This window comes from Pseudopipra pipra, chromosome 1, assembly GCF_036250125.1.
Source record: "Pseudopipra pipra isolate bDixPip1 chromosome 1, bDixPip1.hap1, whole genome shotgun sequence".
NCBI classification, from domain to species: Eukaryota; Metazoa; Chordata; class Aves; order Passeriformes; family Pipridae; genus Pseudopipra; species Pseudopipra pipra.
The window spans coordinates 110,262,976-110,282,829 of NC_087549.1; the positions used below are offsets into that span (position 1 = coordinate 110,262,976).

A 19,854-nucleotide genomic window follows, 5' to 3' on the forward strand; every position below is an offset into this window, starting at 1 on the left:
GCACCTTTCTCTCTTCTCCAGATAATAGCTATCACAAGAGATTACATCCATTTGCAGAATTTAACTCCTTCTGTTGCCTTCACACACACAAGTGAACAAAAGAACAAAACCTACCCCTTGGCTGTCCTTCATGTTGGCAAGCTTCAAAATTATTGCATTACAGAGGTGATAGGATAAAAGGTGCAGCATTTGGGAATGTAGGAAAGCAAAGATCTCTAAACAGCATGTGTGCATGTGCAGATATTTTGAAAATCTGTGCCTGTTGTCCTGAAATTAAGCAAAAGGAATGACATCAGGCCTGCCTGGGTACATGGTAAGAAAAGGAGCAGATTCCTTCATGAATGCTTTCTCATCCCTTTCTAATAATAGTGTGTGTCCTGCTTCCCAATATTTTTTTTTACACATTGCTGTAATAAATCAGTTCTTTATCACTAAGTGACTCAGAGACCTGTCCCCAAACTGAGATTTAGAGCTGAATTACTAAAAATTGTGTAGGAAGTTTAGGGAGGTTAATTGAAGAGCCTGGAAATGCACTTAAATTCCTCAAATTTGAGGTTGGAAACCTTGCTGCTAGATAGCTCTTACTCTGTACTCAAAACTGTAACAATATATTTCTTCCACTTTGTATTTATGAAGTGAGCCAAATTAGTACACAATAAGTTGGTTTGATACATAAACCAAATGTTTTTTGGGTAACTTCATGAGACCTATTGTTCTGAAAGATTGTACGTAAGATTACATAAAGATTTTATGGCTAGATAATGCCAGTAGTTTTTAATGCAAATATAGGTCTGACCTTCAGAAACCATTTGGAAAATGCTATTTGTAGATGCAGCAGTGATTGATAACCTCTCTTTTTATTTACTGGTTATTGTATGACTTCTTTTTTCTACTACGAAAGCCTCTTCATTCAAATTCGTTGGCTTCTAATCCATATGATCAGCAGCTGTAGGTTTTGTAGGCTTTGTCATTAATGTATACATGACATAAGGCAGCATTTAGTCATAAAATCTGGATGATTTTTAGTGCCAGCCCCAAACAGTATTTTCAGTACCAGGGAGAAAATTCTTCCTCAAATTGTGTTGAACTAAAGATATGTGTGATGTTAACCAGAGCACCATTTTACCACTATTTTAAGGATCTGGTAATTGAATAAGAAAATGATAAATAGAAATTCTTAATGAATGGCACAAAATTCTAAGCATTTTACTGTCCTCTCCCACGCAGATTGTAACCCCATGTATCAGCTTCTGCAAAGCTGAGGCATCCATAGGTACCTGTCAAAAAGATAATCTTCTAGTTTTTATTGGTACATGTGGTGAACTGTCAAGAACTCTTGTGCTCACAGAGGAGGGGGAAGAAAAGGTCAAGTGTGACATGAGAGTAACCACTTAACGTTGATTTGGGCATCTCTAAAAAGGGAGGAGTTAGGATTTGTTTTGATACAAAAGCACTAATGGATGTACATACACAAAGAAGATAGGAGCTGAGCATTCATTGTGGTGTAATTGGCTTCTGCTCCTGCATAGCTTATTGCCTTTTATTTAGAGGTGGAGCAAGTGGAAATTGAAGAATGCTTTGAAATGCCAAAGTTCTCTGGTATTTTTATTGTGTTTCAGAGTTCTTTAAAATATGACCTCTAAAGCTCAGTGCTTTCTGCAATTTGCATTCTTCAAATTGTATAGCAAGGTGATGGAATAGTTTTCCTTAGTAGTTAGTTTTTACAAGGCTATAATAGAGAACTGGATCTCATTTCACTTTGTTTTTCATGTTGTTTTACTGCAGACCTTGAAGCTGTGCTTTCTTGTGTATTGTTCAATAAATCTGCGTGGGTCAATCTTTTCAGAATCATGTGGATGTAACATAAGCAGGAATAGAAGAAGCAAAAATTAGCAAAAAAACCCAACCAAACAAATCCTCACAGAAGGAAAAAGTATTTTTATTGTTGAAGTACTTATTCCTTCCCTTTCATGGCAATTTTACCCTCCCTCTGATCCTTTGGTGAATAAAAAAAATTGAAATTAGCTTTATTTTCTTAATGCTTTACAGAAAGAACGGGACTTAGAATTAGCTGCTCGGATTGGCCAGTCACTGTTAAAGAAGAATAAATCACTGACAGAAAGAAATGACTTCCTAGAGGAGCAAGTAGAACACATCAGGGAAGAGGTAAGATTTTTGTGCCTGAGTGCTGTATATGCAGTGATGGGGAGAATTTTCTTCTAGTTTCACCTTCTCCATACATGTGGTTGTTTGACTGCAATAACAATGTTTTAGGTGTTTGATGAGGATGTTTAGAATATAATAGGATGGTGCATGTGTTTCTCAATTCATAGAACCACAGAATCATTTGGGATGAAAAGGACCTTTAAAGGTCACCTAATTCAACCTCCTACAATAAGCAGGGACATCTTCAACTAAGTCAGGTTGCTTGGAGCCCCATCCAGCTCAACTTTGAATGTTTCCAGGGATGGGGCATCCACCACCTCTTTTGGCAACCTGTTCCAATATTTGACCACCCTCGTTGTTAAAAATGTCCCCCTTATATCTAGTCTAAATCTACCTTCCTTTAGTTTAAAACCATTACCCCTTGTCCTATCACATCAGGCCCTGATAAAAAGTCTGTCCCCAACCTTCTTATAAACCCCATAAGGTCTTCCTGGAGCCTTCTTTTCTCCAGGCTGAACAACCCCAACTCATAGGAGAGCTGTTCCATTCAACTCATCGTTTTTGTGGCCCCCCTCTGTACCTGCTCCAACAGGTACATGTCTGTCTTGTCCTGAGGACTGTAGAGCTGGATGCTCTTCAGATTGCAGTAGAGGAGGAGAATCACTTCCTTGACCTGCTGGCCACTCTTCTTTTAATGCAGCCCAGGATATGGTTGGCGTTCTGGGCTGGGAGTGCGCACTTTGGTGTGATTTATAAAACGGGCCAGAAAGGGTGTTACTTAAAACAGTGCAACATGTGTCTCCCATATACCATTCAGGTTCTAATAAAATATTTATTTAGTTGCTATTTCTTAGTGTGTTTCTCTGAATGGGGAGTTGGGTGCTGTAAGTGCTGGCAGATTCTTGATAGATGTATTTTGGATGGAACCAGCCAGGATGCTTTAAAAGAGCTCTTTATCTGTAACTAGAAGTGTCATTAAACTTTGACCTACTAATTGAGCTGGGAGCAAATATTATTTCTCTTTTTCTGGGACAGTGACCTGGGTTTGTGAATCTCATCCCTATGTGATTTTGAGCAAGACATATATCTTACAGTTGTAGGGCAAGCAGGAGAACAATGAACCACAGTGGATTAAAAACTTAAATAAATAATGAAACCTGCTCAGAGGTGTGAGGTGTTGCGTTATATCTGAGATATGCTGGTGAATAAAATGTGGATGGAGGGATCCCAGATGTGTGGTAAATAGTAGTGGAGCACACACATTGAAATAATATCTTTTGGTTGGCCTACCCTCTTTAGCAAGGAAAATGAATTCTCTTCTGTCCCAACGAGTGCTGTTGCTTGCTGCCCAAGTCCTATCGTGTGGCAGACAAATTTATTTGTGCATTGGTCAATATGACATTTACTAGGTATGTGCAAAGTGAGCGAGCAGGACTATGCCTTCATACCATCCATCCAGAGTGGAAAATTTGATTGAGGAAGGTGAAGGACTACCTCTGTCCAGGTCTATTTTTATTTAGGACTGAGAAACAGCATTAGGAAAAGTGCCACCAGAAATAAGCCTCTTACCAGGTGGCTTGGTATGTTGGGCCATATGTTCTGTCAACACCCCTCTTTCACGCTCTTATTTTGACTTCTTCAGAAAACTGATGCTTTTGAGGCAGAGCTCATCAGACTTTAAAGTCATGACACTTTTGTGTATTGAAAATCTGTCTTTAGTAGGTTTCAGATTTTCCATTAAAACCGAACTTTGAATATTTAAACAGAACAGTAACTAAGACAGCTGTCTGTAAGGGTAAAAGATAAAAGAATTTATTTGGTACTTTAAAATTCTGTAAAAACTGCCTAAAATGGTTTGTCTGGGGGATATATGGTTTCTGTAATACGGGGACAAGTTCTTTCTGGTGTGTGGTATAAAATTAAGGTTTTATTGGTATATGTATCATGGCATGAATAATTTAGCTTTATATCTCTTTGACCCACCAAACTTGTCCTGACAAAACCATCCTATTTGCTGCTTGAGTTTTTCTTGTGTGCTGGTAAGATGCCACATTGATAGATACATGTCCAAGTAGTACAAACCTGTGCAAAAGGCATGAGATTCTTGGGTTTGTCTTTTGAGTTTGTGTTGTTAGGTGCTGTTTATGTTTAGGGAGGGGCTGTGATCATGTTCAATAAAAACTGATGGAACTGAGATTTTTCCTGTAGTGCACTAGAGAACAAAGGGTAAGGGCACTAAAGCAAGCACAGACACCATGTGCACAGACACTTTAGTCTAAGCTTACTATTTCAGTATTATATTCTAAATGCATAAACATTATATTGGAAAACTTTCTTAATTGTAAAGTATTTTGGTCACAGAGATGCTTGTCTGCCTTTTCAGCAGCAGAAGTGTAATTCCGAGGTACGGCGTGTCTACCTGCTGTTGTATTACCATGTTCAATAAGACTGCTGCAGCTCCCATCTCAAGATATGTCCCTTTTCACTGGGATGGTGCTGCCTACACTTTGGTATTATCTCCTTTGAAATTAGAGCTCGATATCAAAGAAATGTAAACAGTCACAGTGTGAACTGTATTTGGAATGGAGTAGGTCATTAGTTTTAGCTTCTCCTAATCTTTCTAGTATTTCCCAGTTTCAGCTTCTTTTTCCTCTACAGATTTTGTCCGATGTTTTTGAAGCATTTTAGCTTTTAGACAGCACTTTAAGGACAGTGTCAGTCCTCAAGTAACACCACCTAAACCTGTGTTAACTGTTGAGTAATACAGCCCTCTAGTCCTGTCAGTCTAGTTCCAGGTTACTTATCAGAGTTTGTGTTTTGATGGTAGCTGGTTTTAAAGTCCAGGTCTGATTTTGTTCTTTGTTAAGGGAGAGGAAAGGAAAAAGCTGAATTATAGCCTAGATTGGTGGCTTAAAAAAAGGGAACATTGGTTTTGGTCTGTTGAGTGGACAGTGTTGGAAAGACAGAAATACTCTTTGACTTGGCACGTTATTTACATACAGTGTAAAAAGGTGTTGACTGTTCACCTCCTTTTAATTGAATAATTCCAACCTGTTAAACATTTAGTTGCAGTCAGTCAGGAAAACAAATCAGCTGGACTCTTGAAATGGTTGTTCATGATTTAGTAAGGATTGTTCGTGCAAGTTAGGTCCCATGTCTCTAAACTATTGTGCTCTGTGTGGGGATCCTTTTGTCTTCTCCTTAAATTATTTCTAATATAGGTGCAGCTATTTCATGAGATAGTTTTGAAGCTGAGTGAAGCTTTCAGGCTAGCAGAGGGAATTAAAAGCCTTAAAGAGATGAGCTATCTTGGTTCCCAGGATATCATGGGCCTTGTCCCATGGGGGCAAGAGCTCAGTCTCTATTGCTGCATTATGCAGTTGAATGCTCCGAAGGGCACATGTTGCAGTGGCTTGTGAAAATGTAGAAGAGGCTCTTTCTGTTAATAAAGTCCTGTTTTTTCAGTATGAAAATGTGTATTGGGTCTGTCTGGGATGAAGCTTTGTGGCAGCCTACCTGGTGCTGCGCTTTGGATTTGTGACTGAAACAGTGCTGATGACAAATAGTGTTTTGACTATTACTGAGCAGCATCCAGGCTCTTCCCACCCACCCCCCTCTCCCTCATCTTTTTTTTTAATGTCCACTCTGCCCCCCATCTGCACAAGATGCTGGGAAGATGCACAACTTGGGTAGCTGACCCAAACTGACCAAAGAGATGTTCTATACCTTATGTGCTTATGCTCAACAACAAAAGCTCAGGGAAAGGAGGAAGAAGCTGGGATGTTCATGATTATGGCCTTCTTCTTCACAAGTGACAGTTATGTGTGCCAAGGCCTTGCTTTCCAACAAATGCCTGAACATCCACCTGCTGATAGAAAATAGTGAATAAATTCCTTATTTCACTTTGCTTGATGGGCAGCGTCACTTATTAAACTGTCTCGGCCCGTGAGGTTTTTCTTGCTTTTGAGCTTCTGATTCTCTCCTCCATCCTATGGGGTTTGTGGGGCAGAGAACGTGCTCAGCTGGTGGGTGCTTAGTTGCTGGGTGAGGTTACACACCACAAAATGCTGTGTCAAGGGAGGTGTTTCTGGAAGTTACCGCAGTGAGTTTTTCCCAGTTGCACAGCATGATTGAGATTGGAAGTGAGCTCTGGAGGTCATCTTGTCCAAACCCCTTTCTCAAGCAGGGACACCTGCAGTCCATTGCTGAGGACCATGTCCAGACAGTGTTTGAATATCTCCAAGGATGGAGACTCCCACAAGCTCTCTGGGCAAACTGTTGTCAGTGCTTGGTCACCCTCACAATAAAAAAGTTGTGCCTAGTGTTCAGGAAAGAACCACTCGTGTTACAGTTTGTACCCATTGTTTCAGCTCCTGTTCCATTAAAAGGTCAGGCTTACTGACTGTACACCCTGTTTTGGAGGATTGGAATGCTCGAAAATGGCAGTAAAAATAGTATTCTCAGTCTTTTTAATTCATATAGAAAAAACAGTAGCAAAAGCTGGAGATGATCTAGTGCCCACCCACTGACAGCATCTGAATCCTTGCTACTTAAAGAGGCTGAGCTATAATGTGCTTGTGGGAAGTAAATTGTTATTTTTGGCTAAGCGTTTTAGCTCTTCCTGAAATGGAGAAAATGAGCCTCCAAAAATTAGTGCATGGATTTTATTTAATAGTTTTCTAACATGTGGTTGGTTGGGGATTTTCCCCCCCCACTTGCTATTTAGAACCCAAGCCTCAGGAGGAATTGGTGCCTTAGCACTTCTGATTACACTGAATAGCCTTAGTAAAGTAAATGACCTTGTTTGCTTCATATTCTGCACAGTTCAAGTGCTTTATTGCATTGTGCCTGCTTTTTGTTTGATGCAAATCTATTTTATTGATATTCTTTGTTTTTATTTTCCAGTAATAACTACAAAGAAAAGTATGCCTACAATGTAAAAAGCAGAAGTTTTTAATAAAAAGAAATGTGCTCTGCAATTTTTGCATTGGAAAGTGCAAACTGAGGACCTAGTCTTGCAGGGCAAATGGAAGGAAATGGATCTTCTGATCAGTTATGCTATCTATAGCTATGCAAGGCAAATAAAAATTAATCTTTTGCTACTGGAGTCTTAAGTTGCAGCTGTGAAATGGTGCAGGTGTAGTACTATGTAGCTGAGTTTTTAACCCTTTTCTTGGAGAATCTCAATATAAATTAACCAAGATTAAGTTTGTGGAGCTCACAGTTACAGGGAATCTTAATCACTCAATCTCAATGTTTTGTTCCTTTTTGATACGTGTATGTACTAAGTATGGGACTCCCACAAACTACTTTACTAGACTCATGTTTTGGAGTGATCAAAAGCCCAAACTACATCCAGACACTGACTGCAGCCTCTGTGGTTGGAAGAGCATGAGAATGGCAGCCTCCCACTGTGTAATGGTGTTCTCTAGCTCAACAGGCTCTTGAGTCCCAAATGTAACCTTGCTACACAAATATTTTAGTAATTTTATCTAAAGGCTGATAGAGAGGAAAAAATGTCTCCATCTGCCATGTTTGGCTGGATTGTGTCACATTAATTTCTTGCACTATCGTTGCAATACTTCCATTACTGTGGATATGGATCTAGACTATGCAACAGTGAATCAGCATTGCTCATCTTAAAGAATGTGAAAGAGAAACATGTCTAAAAGCAGTGGATAAGTGCATTTTTGAACTTTAAGAAATAACATTTAGTGGCTAATTTAAAAGGCACGCTTTTCCTTTCTAAGAAATAACAGAAATTATTCTGGTCTGTTTCAGTCTTGGCCTCTTAATGTAGTCTGAAATTGATGCCTGGAGGATGAATAACTTGCTAATTTGTAGTGGATTTACTTAAGAATGTGTCTAGAAAATCAAATTACTGATCTGCAAACTCTTTCTTTGTGCAGGTTTCTCAGTTGCGACATGAGCTCTCCATGAAAGATGAACTGCTCCAGTTCTATACCAGTGCTGCTGAGGAAAGTGAACCAGAGTCCATCTGTTCCACCCCGTAAGTTAATCGATCTCAGTGTTGAACCTTACATCTGCTACTAAGCATGGGTAGTTCAGACAATTTAATAGCTTTGAAAAGTAGTAAAATTATCCCTGTATTGGCTGGAACTATAAATGGGACACGGAACTTGGTGCATGGCACCAGCTGTAAGGATTTGCACTGAATCAGCTGGCTATCCAGGTACCAACAAGAGTCAGGAGCAGAAAGTACATAGGGAGGCTGCTGACACAGTGCTGCCTGGAGGCAGACATGGGCCCTGCTGACAGTAGCCCAGTACACCACATACATTTGCACGATGTGCTAGAACATGCTACATGTGTGACCTTTGTGCTTGAAGGACCTAAAGGCACTATGGAAAAATTCCAAGACAAGAGAAAGAGAGAAAGAATGGCTTATAGTGTAGGTTCCAGGCAATTACCTGACTGAACAGCATTGCAGGCTCTGAGGGGCTGTCTGCCCTTGCAGAGTTATTGCTGCATTCTGGTGAAGCGTGTGCAGCATTAATCAGGAGCTATTGAGTTGCTCCCTGTAGTAAGGTGGTTTCTTTTGTCACAGCCTTGGCTGAATAACTTTTTCATAGGAAATGTATGGAATAACAAATACATTTTTAAAATGTTCTCTTTTAAAATTCACTGCAAATTTATTGCTGCCCAAAAGTATGAATAAGCTGTATTTCATGTTGCTGTTTTGTTTTGAGACCTCTGTTCAGTCTGTTCTTCTGCAAGATTGACCATAATACAGGTAAAAAATGAGTTAAAACTGTTGCTTTTGTTACAAGGCTGAAGAGGAATGAATCTTCCTCCTCCGTCCAGAACTACTTTCATTTGGACTCTCTTCAAAAGAAACTCAAGGACCTTGAAGAGGAAAATGTTGTGCTTAGATCTGAGGTGAAACTGCTCCCTTTGTGTTTTGCTTAATATAGTTGTTCAGTTAAATGCCAGAACCACAGGTATTGGGAATTGTGTATTAAAAGTTGAGAGAGCCTAACTAAGAGTATATAATTCCATATGCGACTCAAATCTCTCTCTAGTTGTTTGATCACCATCCTTTATCCTTCTAAATGAAGGAAAGGCTGAAATGTGAAAGCTACATAGAATCACAGAACCATTTAGATTGGAAAAGACCTCTAAGATCAAGTCCAACCTCTGACTGATCAACACCTTGTTACCTAGACCAAGGCACTAAGACAGTAATTTCTTGAACACCTCCAGGGACAGTGACTCCACCACCTCCCTGGGCGGTCCCTTCCAATGCTTAACCATTTCCATGAAGAAATTCTTCCTGAATGAAGCTACATGCAAAGCAGTTTTTGTGCCAAAAGAATGTGCAGGAGCATGGGCAGATCAAATCTGAAGTTCAGCACTGCACTTTGAAACAGGTCTTAAAGAGCTGACGTGGTAGATTCATGTGACTGTAGCTGCAGATCTGAAGTTTGTAGGCTGGCGTGGTCTCTCTGATACAAATTCAGTGTTGGTCAAAATAATAATTGCTACCTAAATTTGCATTAACTTTCTTCAATTTGTGTTTCAACTCAGGCAGTTAATAATTTAAATTAAATGTGTTTTTCTTGTCTTTTATTTCTGATAATATTCTGTTTGTTTCACAGATGACACACTTTTTAAAAGTTTATTTACTGTTCTCTGTCAGAAATAATACTTCATAATTGAATATGGAGTGAATAATTTTATGTTTTCAATGCAACTTTTAAACCTTGGGAGCTTTTTACCACTTTGCAAACACATAGCAGAGTATAGCTGAAGAGATACTTTTGATCTAAGAATGAATGTATGAAAACAGTGTCATTACCATTTTCTACTGCAAATGCAGGACCCATTATAAAGAGATAGTGTCACACTTTTGCACAAGATACCATGTAATGGAGACTGCTGTATACACTTAATTGAGAAGTTGCTCAAGGAAGATGAGCAATAGATGGTCTGAGAATAATGAAGGTGGGGTTAGAACTGAGAGAGCCGCTGTGTCAGGAGCTGATTGGACAACCCCAAGTATCACTGCCTTCCCATCCAAGGAGGTGCAGTCTGTGCCTGCCAGGAAGGCACAGGATGAAGCCAAACCTGAAACCTGTGAGCTGTGCAGTTCTCTACAGATGCAGTCCATGGGTGTCTGTGCGTTCCCCCAGCACTGGGGATAGATTACAGACCCACCAACGTGGTGCCAGACAGAACCAGCTGGCTGTAGCCACACTGCTTTTGGCACTCCTAGAATCAGAGCAGAAAAGACAAATCAGGGAAGGAGGCAGCACTGAGGGTTTTAGTGGGGTATATAGTTACAGTGCCAGAACTTTTCAAATACTATCTGAATGTCTTTTAAATACTTCAATATTTAATTCAGTTATTGAAACCAAGCATTTATTTAGTTTGTGATGATACCTAGCTTTGCTCAGGTGACCAAATCAAGCTCTGCATGCTCATTTTTTTGTATGTTCAGGGTTTTTTGGTTTTATGGTTTTTCTTTTTTATTTTTAGTGCAAAATACACAAGTGACATCTAGTGGGGATATGGTGATAATGATGTAAATTTCTCCATACAGTAATGTCTCAGCTGAATGTTCACCTGACCCTTTTTTCCAGAACATGAGGGAGGGCAGGCAAAAACTGTAGTTTTTTCACTGTCTTCATGAAGGAGTGATTAGAATAGCTTGTCTTTCTGAAGCAGATGGAAGTGCAACAACAGACTGGCAAAGAACAAATGTGCTAATGTAGCATATTTGATGTGGATTTCTTGAACAGGCCTGTCAGCTGAAGACTGAAACAATTACTTATGAAGAGAAAGAACAACAGCTTGTCAACGACTGCGTAAAAGAGCTGAGTATGTCCCTACTCCTTTATACTTCTCATAGTTCAGTAAAAAAGCCCCAGTCAGTCATATTTTTCTATGGTACTTATTTTCCTTAAAGAAATGGGTAGAAAATTTCTGGCTGAAATTTAACAGCAGAAAATGCTGGCTGTAAGATGAATCTTTCTCAGTTAAAAATAGTTTGGCATTGAAAAGGTTACGGGAAAGTACAGTCTCCTTTGCAGCATGAGCACTTGACGTCTTTCAGGTTTTGTGTCCCGATGTTATTTTTCAAAAGTGCCTTACTGTGTATCAGAGTGGGATTCTGCTGAATCAAGTGATGTTTCAAAAGAACATCTTTATGCTTACTTTTCTGCTTTTGGTTTTGTGGTGTTAATTGTAATCACTTATCTTAAAGGGGATGCAAACATCCAGATTGCCAATATCTCCGAAGAGTTAGCAAAGAAAACTGAAGATGCTGCCCGGCAACAAGAAGAAATCACCCATCTTCTCTCTCAGATAGTCGATCTGCAGAAAAAGGCCAAAGCTGTAAGGAATCCAGTTGTGAGACTTCTGCTATTTGCTACTAATGTAGCTGGAGGACAGGTTACAATCCTCTGTGTTCTAGAGCCAAAAGGAACTTTTCCATTCTCCTTATGTGGGTGACCTTGTTTGATGTTTAATATCTAGCATACTTGACTAGAAAGCATCAATTTATTAGAAGATACATATATGATTTGTCAAATGCAATGGTTAAATTTATTTTAAATATTAGATGTAAAATGCTGCATTGAGTAACGTTGGTAAGACAAGAAAGTCAGTGCAAGTATTTCAGTGGGCACTTATTCATTTGGAGGTTCATTCAGCAGTGTACAGTCTGATGCTGTATGTTCTTGTCTTAACGTTTTAAATGTTTTTAAACTAACATGTGGACTAATACTGCTGCAGAGGAGGTTTGAGAAAAGTTAGAATTTTGATACAAATATCATCACAGGACAAAACATCACAGTATTTCTAACACTTTTTGTCGTATTTTAGTGTGCAGTTGAAAATGAGGAACTTGTCCAGCATCTGGGAGCAGCTAAGGATGCCCAGAGACAGCTCACAGCAGAGGTGAGTACATTACTTAGTAAGACAATAATTTAGTAGCAGGGCAATGACTGTTCACTTTGCCATGAGAGGTTTAGTCTAAGCTGGATGAGAAGTATTAAATAATTTTGCCTATGTATATGGAATGAAGGAACATTTATGTTCCTAGTAGAATTCAAAACTTTCTCCTTCCTATTCTCTCCTCTTTCAACTAACATACATTTTGAAATACAGAAGCTTATAGCTGTACAGGAACCCCTTCAGAGGTTGACTTCTCTAGGCTGATAGTTTAAACCTATTTTGAATAGTGAAATAACATGGAAGAGCTCTTTTGAACTGTTTGTTCAGTGAATGAACTGAAGGCAGTCCAGGATTGCTAGATGTCTTTTGGGCACTATATTCACATGAACAAAGTGGACAAAATAGAATGAATAAAGCTCAATCCCCTTAGGATGTGTGTTGTAGTTGGACTACTTGGCATTGAAGGTGGGAAGGCCCAGAGAAGCTTTTCCTGCTGGTGGACCTTTTGTATCTGTGTGGCTCCAAAAAGATCGAGCTCATTCTTCTCCATCGCATTCTTAGGAAAGAAAATGAACAGGATCTCTGTTTCTAAGCCAAATAGCTTATTTTTATGAAATTTGTAGGACTGCAGTATTTTAGAATTCTGCCCCTTTACCAGACTTGGTTGAAGTGGCCGATAAACTCAAAAACTGTGAGGGTATGCAGACATCTGCAGACAGAGAGACTACATAAGATGTGTTTCCTCAGAAAGTCAAACTAAAAGTGAGTCATGGTCTTAGGCTGTTGAAGGTTATACGTGTATATGTATGTATGCATTCAAGTATAGGTTTTAAAATTCCGAAATCCTTTGGAACATAGTGAAAAGTCTTGTCCTCTGCCCGCACTGTTTTCCTCTGTGGTCATCATGGCAGCGATTAGCCACTAAAGCTGGTCAGAGTAATCCATGTTATTAATGATTTTCAGTTACAGTGACTTGTTGGAGTTCTGTTCCTTTTAAGGGGAATATTCTTCCCTACACCGTTATCGCTTACCAATGTGAAAAGAATTTGTAGGCTTTTTATGATAATAGTGCACCCCATAAGGTTTTCTATATGTTACAGTTGCGAGAGCTGGAAGACAAGTATGCAGAGTGCATGGAAATGCTTCATGAGGCTCAAGAAGAGCTGAAAAACCTCAGAAACAAGACAATGCCAAATGCTATATCACGTCGGTACCACTCCCTCGGACTCTTCCCTATGGTAAGCAGATTTAAGAAAAAAACCTGCACACACCGGAGAACAACCAAGCAAAGGAAGTGTTCTCATCTGAATTACAGCTTCAGGGATAGGATGCTGGGCCAGATATAAGCATGGGTGAAATGTGTATTTGTATAATGTTAAAGGATACCTGAGTGGTCAGTTTTGCATAACTGGTTCTGAAACAGTGGTGCTGTGCAACTACTTGGTTTTGCTGCAGTATTGTATAGAACCTGCAGCTGGCTGTGCTTATGCTGTGTGTCATGGGTAACATTAACACCAATCCATGCATCTTTGGTATGCATCTGCTGTACTAGGGTGCTGATCTTCAGTAGAAAGCATTAGGACTTCCTGTTTTTCAGTATTGTTGAAGATATAACTTCCTGATAACAATGGTTTCCAGACATGGCATCTTTCTAGAACTAGAACTAGATCTACGTTCTAGTTCTTCAGTACTAAAAATAGGGTTACACTTAATCTTCTTGGTTTAGGATCACTGAAAATTCAGTGGTTCATTAAAAGAATATTTGTTGCTAATCTGTATTATGGCAACCAATTTTGGCAGTTTCAGTGGTTTCGTGTGATTATGACATTTAAAGCTCAGGGAATATGCAGTACCATCAACTAAATGAGTAAAAAGGAGTGGATGAGAAGAATGTGTCCAGTGACTGGCTCTGCTTGCCTGTTATCTCTAGAATAGTTCCATTACTTCTGAAGGCAGTGGTATCAGTGGTTTCCTTTGAATTACATTAATGCAATCAAGCAGCAGAATCTGGCCTTCCTTATCTTTAGCCATGTCTTGTCTTACTGCTGAGGAAGAACACATATTATTTGTGCTCACAAGTAAATTGCCAGCAAAGGCTTAGCTTGCCTTTTTGTGTTCCCTTCTTAGACTGAACACAGGCCAATTTAAAGTGCAGATGTTTAATAATACAAGTTGTGCTTGCACAAAATTCAGTTGAAAGCTGCAAACAGTATGCTTGTGCTGAGATAGGTTTATGTGTTTTGTGTGAAAATGATTTTCAAATGTTGAATCATGGCATGAAAGATCATTTAGGTTTGTGAATATTTGACACTTATACCCTACACCCAGCAGTAAAACTGACTGACCAGCCATGGAAAATGGATGGCCTGTCACTTGTAACCTTATAGGGGAAGTATGTAATGCTTTATGCCAGGAACCATTTTGTCCTTGTGGATGGTTGGGTAATGTTGTGAAAGAGAAGAGTGTTTTCTGTTTATTTTAAATGAAAACCTATCAAACAAAACTTTATATGTGAAGGGTGAGTGTTACTGAGTAGGGAATTCAGTCCAGGAAGTTGGGGCACCTGAATTCTGTTGTTGCCTGGGATTTTTTTTTTAGGTTCTTTTGACAGATATTGTATGTCATTAGGTGTTAAAAACTGTAGCAGAATGAAGCTAAGCCACATTTTATCAGTGCTTTGAATATCTACATTAGTCTTCCAGAGTTCAAGTCAATTTAAATTTTTAAACCTTTTTTATTTCTGGAAAATATTAATACTGTGATATTTTTTTCTCTTTTGTGCTTATTTTTAACAGGATTCTTTGGCAGCAGAGATAGAAGGGTCAATGAGGAAAGAACTGCATTTAGATGAACCCGACTCTCCTGATTTGGCGTACGACTGAAAAGAATTGGTTCCTAATTGATTGATTATATCTGAAGTTAATTATTATGGGATAAGAAATAGAAAGACAGGAAATAGTAGAGCTAGAGATTTAGAAAGAAATATTTCTGGCCAAGTGTGAATGACAGAGAGAAAGAAAAATAAATTGTCTAGTTATTGGGGTTGTTTTATTTTCTGCTAAAGCTGCCAAAAGAAAACACCTATATATAGGTTTTGCCTTGTCTTACAAACTTTTTGTCCTCATTTGTGAGTGCTGAGAGTGAGAAGTTTTCTTGTGTGTTACCATGCTAGGTTTCTTCCCATGATTAGGGGAGAAGTTCAATTTAGTGGCTTTTCTCTTCGGGTTTTATAACATTTATATGAGGTGATTATTGATCTAATCCAGTTTTGGAGGAAGAACATCAGTGCAGAAAGGGATTTGGAATGGTTGGGTACTTACAGTGTGATACCCATTACATCTGTGCTAAAGTTCTCTTGAATTAAACAAGGGAGTAGTTTGGAACAAGTTAAGTACTTGCGACAGTCCAGAAGCTATAGATAGATACAGCTTGGCAAAAATGGCCTCACTGACGCCAGTTGCACTTGTATTCCAATGGGTTTATCTCACCGATTTGTACAAAGCATGGATTGTTTAATTTGAAACAAGTTAATCCAGTTTAGTGGGTCTGTTAGAGAAACAGAATTTACAAAGAAAGGACAGTCAGAAGGTACAATAGGCACTTCCCAGAAACCTTCTAATCGCATGTACAAAAAGGTTGACTTATACATTAACCTTCTCTGAGCAGGAGCCAAGAATTGTAAATGAGGCTTTGACAGAGATAAATATTGATTAGGAAAGTGTAAGGTCAGAAAGATGTGAGCATGCTCAAACCCTATAGGATCCTTTTGTCTTTCCAGAATAATCTAACTTAAGGCTTGTTTAACTTCTTTAGAATGTCTTTTATAACACTTTGCATGTACTAAAGGTGGATACTTTTTTTTGGTTGCATGACTTGTCTTAGTTTTATTTACATGTGCACTGCTAGTAGTCGTAACCTCCATGGGACTGTTTATTGATAAATGCCCTTAGATTCAGCCTCTTACAGATCTATAGCTACAGACTTGGAGCCTACACACAAAGAGTGCAACTGTTGAGCGCTCATGGATAGAAGGAAAGAAATTTGACTGACATTAAATAGCATAAGGCATACTGTCGCTGCTACATCCTGCCAGTGTTACCTTTCAGCTAAAAGGAATCTGCTGTTCTTGTGTTCATCCACTGTTGAACTGTAAAACAAAGCAGCAGTGGCACTTGTGTAGCATGATGTGGGGCAATTTTATTTTGTCAAGAAATTGCTGCTGAAGTGTCACCTGATCTTAATCTTGAAGCAGGTGAACAGTGTTTGCTATGGACAATCACCGGGACAATGGTGATAAAAATGAACTGTGAAACTAGGTCAAAAATTAGGTTTTCAGCCTTGACAGCCTCTTTCTAGCCTCTTGTCTGTTATATTTCTGAGATTTTTTTTTCTTTTTTTTTTTTTTCCAAAAAAACCACTACTCTTTAAGGGTATTAGAAATTGGTTTCAAAGAGAAAAGATGCAAGACTTGCTTTCACAGAGCGACTCAGGAGAGTAAATTCAAGTTCTCTTTTAAAACAGATTAACCAGTTCATAGTTAAGAATTGAATGGAGATCAATTTTGTTTTCTAAAAACTCATTTCCACATAATGGCTTTAGAGCATTTTTAGCTGATGTACTGAAATGCTCTTTCACTTATTTTTTATTAATATTTGAAAGGGTCCATTGTCAGATGTTCTGTCAAAAATACTCTAGACTGATGGAAGAATTATGTTGATGGATTGAGTAATGGCCAGACTGTAGCAAGTATAGAACCCTCTGCATACTACTTTACAGAAACTATACATAAAACCACAGTAGTTGGTGGAGGTGTGAATAGGAAGGGCTGTTAATAAGCTGCTACCTGTTTCTCTGTTCCTTCTTAAGGTAAGAGGGTACTGTGTAATTATTAACTGTGCTTATGTCTTTCAGTCATCAGAAGCGGGTCTTCGAGACAGTGAGAAATGTTAATCAAGTTGTCAAGCAGAGATCCATGACTCCGTCACCAATGAATATCCCAGGCTCTAACCAGTCCTCTGCTATGAACTCAGTCATTTCTAGCTGCGTCAGCACTCCACGTTCCAGTTTCTATGGGGGAGACATCTCTAACATTGTGATAGACAACAAGACCAATAGCATCATCTTAGAGACAGAATCCTCTGACAATGGGTCAGTACTGTAGCACTGGACTTTGCTTTTGCTTTGCTTCTGACATAAAGGCAAAGCATTTCTATTTTCCTCTTTTTGTGTTACAGTTTTTGAGCACTCAAGTTTATTTAAAAAGGAACCGTTTTCGACACTACTGTGTTATCAATCAGTGTCTGCAACTCACGCCTGTTCTGAGATGCAGCATCTCCAGATGATGTAAAGCCACCCTTGTTTTTGCAACTATGGGCTGATACTTAAAAGTAATTGTATTTTCACCATTTTATGTAAATGCCAGGGAGTTCTGATCTCAGTTGCAGCTGCAGTTAACTTTTTTGATCCTAAAAATAAAGTTTGCATCTGTAGGTTACCTAATATGAAAACTTGTGAATGAAACCGATCAGAATTTCATTTTTCTAGCTAGCTACTTGTCTCTTCCCCCAGTACATTTCCACACTATGCTGTATATACTTTTCAGTAAAAGCAACTTAATTCCTCAGAACAATATATGTTTTTCAGCATAATATACTCTTGTGACTCACTGTGGTATTCTTGCATCATTGGCCCTGTAAGGTGTGGCCTGCTTACTTGAGTTTGTCTAACTGTAAGGCATACAACAAGAAGTCATCTCTCATCTCTTGGTTAGGAGTAAGCTCGTAAGTGCAGGTTTTCCAACCAGGAGTTTCCTGGCAGAAACTAGATTTCAAAACTGTTGTAGTATGAAACAGAAACAAAAGATTGGTGTTTGCCTTTGGGCTCTCCGGACGAGTAGCAAGTTGTTGCCAGACATAGTAATTTAAAGGTACTGGTGAAAAACTGTCATGCGGAAGTTTTAAGCATTTCTAAGAATGTGTTCTTCTCCCTCCCCCTACCTTTTTTTTTTTTTTTTTGTGTCCCTTCTTATGTTTTAGAAATGAGGACAGGATGAAGAAGCCTGGAACTCCAGGGACACCAGGCTCCAGTGACCTAGAGACTGCCCTTCGTAGGCTTTCCCTCAGGCGGGAGAATTACCTCTCGGAACGGAAGTTCTTCGAAGAAGAGCAGGAAAGGAAGTTGCGGGAACTGGCAGAAAAGGGAGAACTCCATAGTGGTTCTGTTACCCCCACAGAGAGCATCATGTCACTGGGAACTCACTCCAGATTTTCAGAATTCACTGGATATTCAGGAATGTCTATCAGCAGTCGCTCCTACCTACCAGAAAAGCTTCAGATTGTGAAACCACTAGAAGGTGATAACAAAGGGCCTCGGCCTTTATCTGTTGTTCTTAGTGACTCTTTATGGTCTCTTATCCATCACCAGAAAGCAGGAAATCTTTGCAATACATATTCTTTTTACTTTAGAGACAGTAATCCACGATGTTGGTTTGAGATCTTCTAAAAACTATATTTTCCCGCAAGCCTTAAAAGTGTTAAGAAACAACTCCAGCCAAGGCAGTAAAATAAATATTACAGGCCACATGTGTATCAGCAGTGCAGCTTTACAACTGACCTAAATGTTGCCATTTCATATTTGGAAAAGGATGGTGGATAAGTATATGAAATCTAAACAACAAGAATTCTGTAAATTAATGTCTGGAAAGATCTTTACCTACTTTAATTAGTCCAGTTGTAAGACTACTTCAGTGATTAAAACTAATCCATGGATTTTAATTGGCTGTTTGAGTGGTCACATATGAGTCACTATGGCTTTGCATTTCACGTGTGAAATAGGTGGAGTTTTTTAAAGTCAGTTTTCCTTCATATATTATCTCAGAAAAAGGTAAGATACAGGTAGATCATAGTCAGCGCTGGAGCTTTATTTCTAAGTTCAGTTCAGTAGTCTGTCTAAAAAAGCTGACAGAGAACATACTATATAGTCTGGCTGGCTTTCTTCAGTTCTTTCAGGTTGTAGCTGGAAGTTAGTCAAGTAAATTCCTTAAGGTTTTGAACAAAATTAATCTGTTTTCCTGTAGTTTTCCTGTTTCACAGACACACTAGTTAACATCATTTAGCTTTGGCTTCTCTCTTTTCCTTTAACAGAACTCTTGTATTACATTGCAATTGTGTGTGTTTTAATTGCAGAAGTTCCTTTTTTTCATCTTTTTAGAGCTAACTTATTTCATATATAAGGAGCATTTAGCATGACACATATTCAGAAGCAAAAATGACCATTCTCATGTCCTGAAGAAAGTGATGTACTGTTTCTACCTACTCAAATGAAACGATAGCTGTAGCACACAAATCCATACTGTCCTGCAGATTTTAATAGTTTGTTTTCATGGCTGCTTTTCAATGGTCATAAAATTCTTGTACCACATGAGGGAAATGATGATCCAGCTTTGTTTCAGTTTCTGGTTGCTACCCCTGTAATAGATTTCTGTCATCATCCCATTATATCCTCTTTTTTCTTCCAATAAACTCTTAAAGTCTTTATCATCTTTCTATCTGTCTGGGGTTTTTTTTTCCTAGTTTTTGTTTATTGTTCTCACTGAGTCATTTTTCTCTTAAAATTATTGCACCATTTAAAGTATTTCTTGTGTTTGATTTTAGATCTTATTTGTAGTATGTTTATGTCTGCCTGTTTCATAAGTTTAGTGTTTGCTAACTTTCATTAACCACATGTTTATGATATTGTTCTTCACTTAAGCTTAGTTTCTTTCCCAAGTAT

At 38.7% G+C, this 19,854-nt stretch overlaps 1 protein-coding gene across 11 annotated transcripts in view; it reads left to right on the forward strand.

Annotated features, from left to right (window-relative positions):
• Nucleotides 1-19,854, forward strand: part of TRAK1 (trafficking kinesin protein 1) — a 128,929-nt gene that overhangs the window by 88,909 nt on the left and 20,166 nt on the right. For all 11 annotated transcript variants that reach the window (XM_064670922.1, XM_064670944.1, XM_064670905.1 and 8 more), the window contains 10 exons: nt 2,054-2,166; nt 8,076-8,176; nt 8,958-9,066; nt 10,929-11,007; nt 11,393-11,523; nt 12,013-12,087; nt 13,185-13,322; nt 14,880-14,956; nt 16,996-17,232; nt 18,120-18,436. In XM_064670922.1, coding sequence (XP_064526992.1) covers nt 2,054-2,166; nt 8,076-8,176; nt 8,958-9,066; nt 10,929-11,007; nt 11,393-11,523; nt 12,013-12,087; nt 13,185-13,322; nt 14,880-14,956; nt 16,996-17,232; nt 18,120-18,436 — 1,377 coding nt within the window. The remainder of the gene's footprint in view (nt 1-2,053; nt 2,167-8,075; nt 8,177-8,957; nt 9,067-10,928; nt 11,008-11,392; nt 11,524-12,012; nt 12,088-13,184; nt 13,323-14,879; nt 14,957-16,995; nt 17,233-18,119; nt 18,437-19,854) is intronic.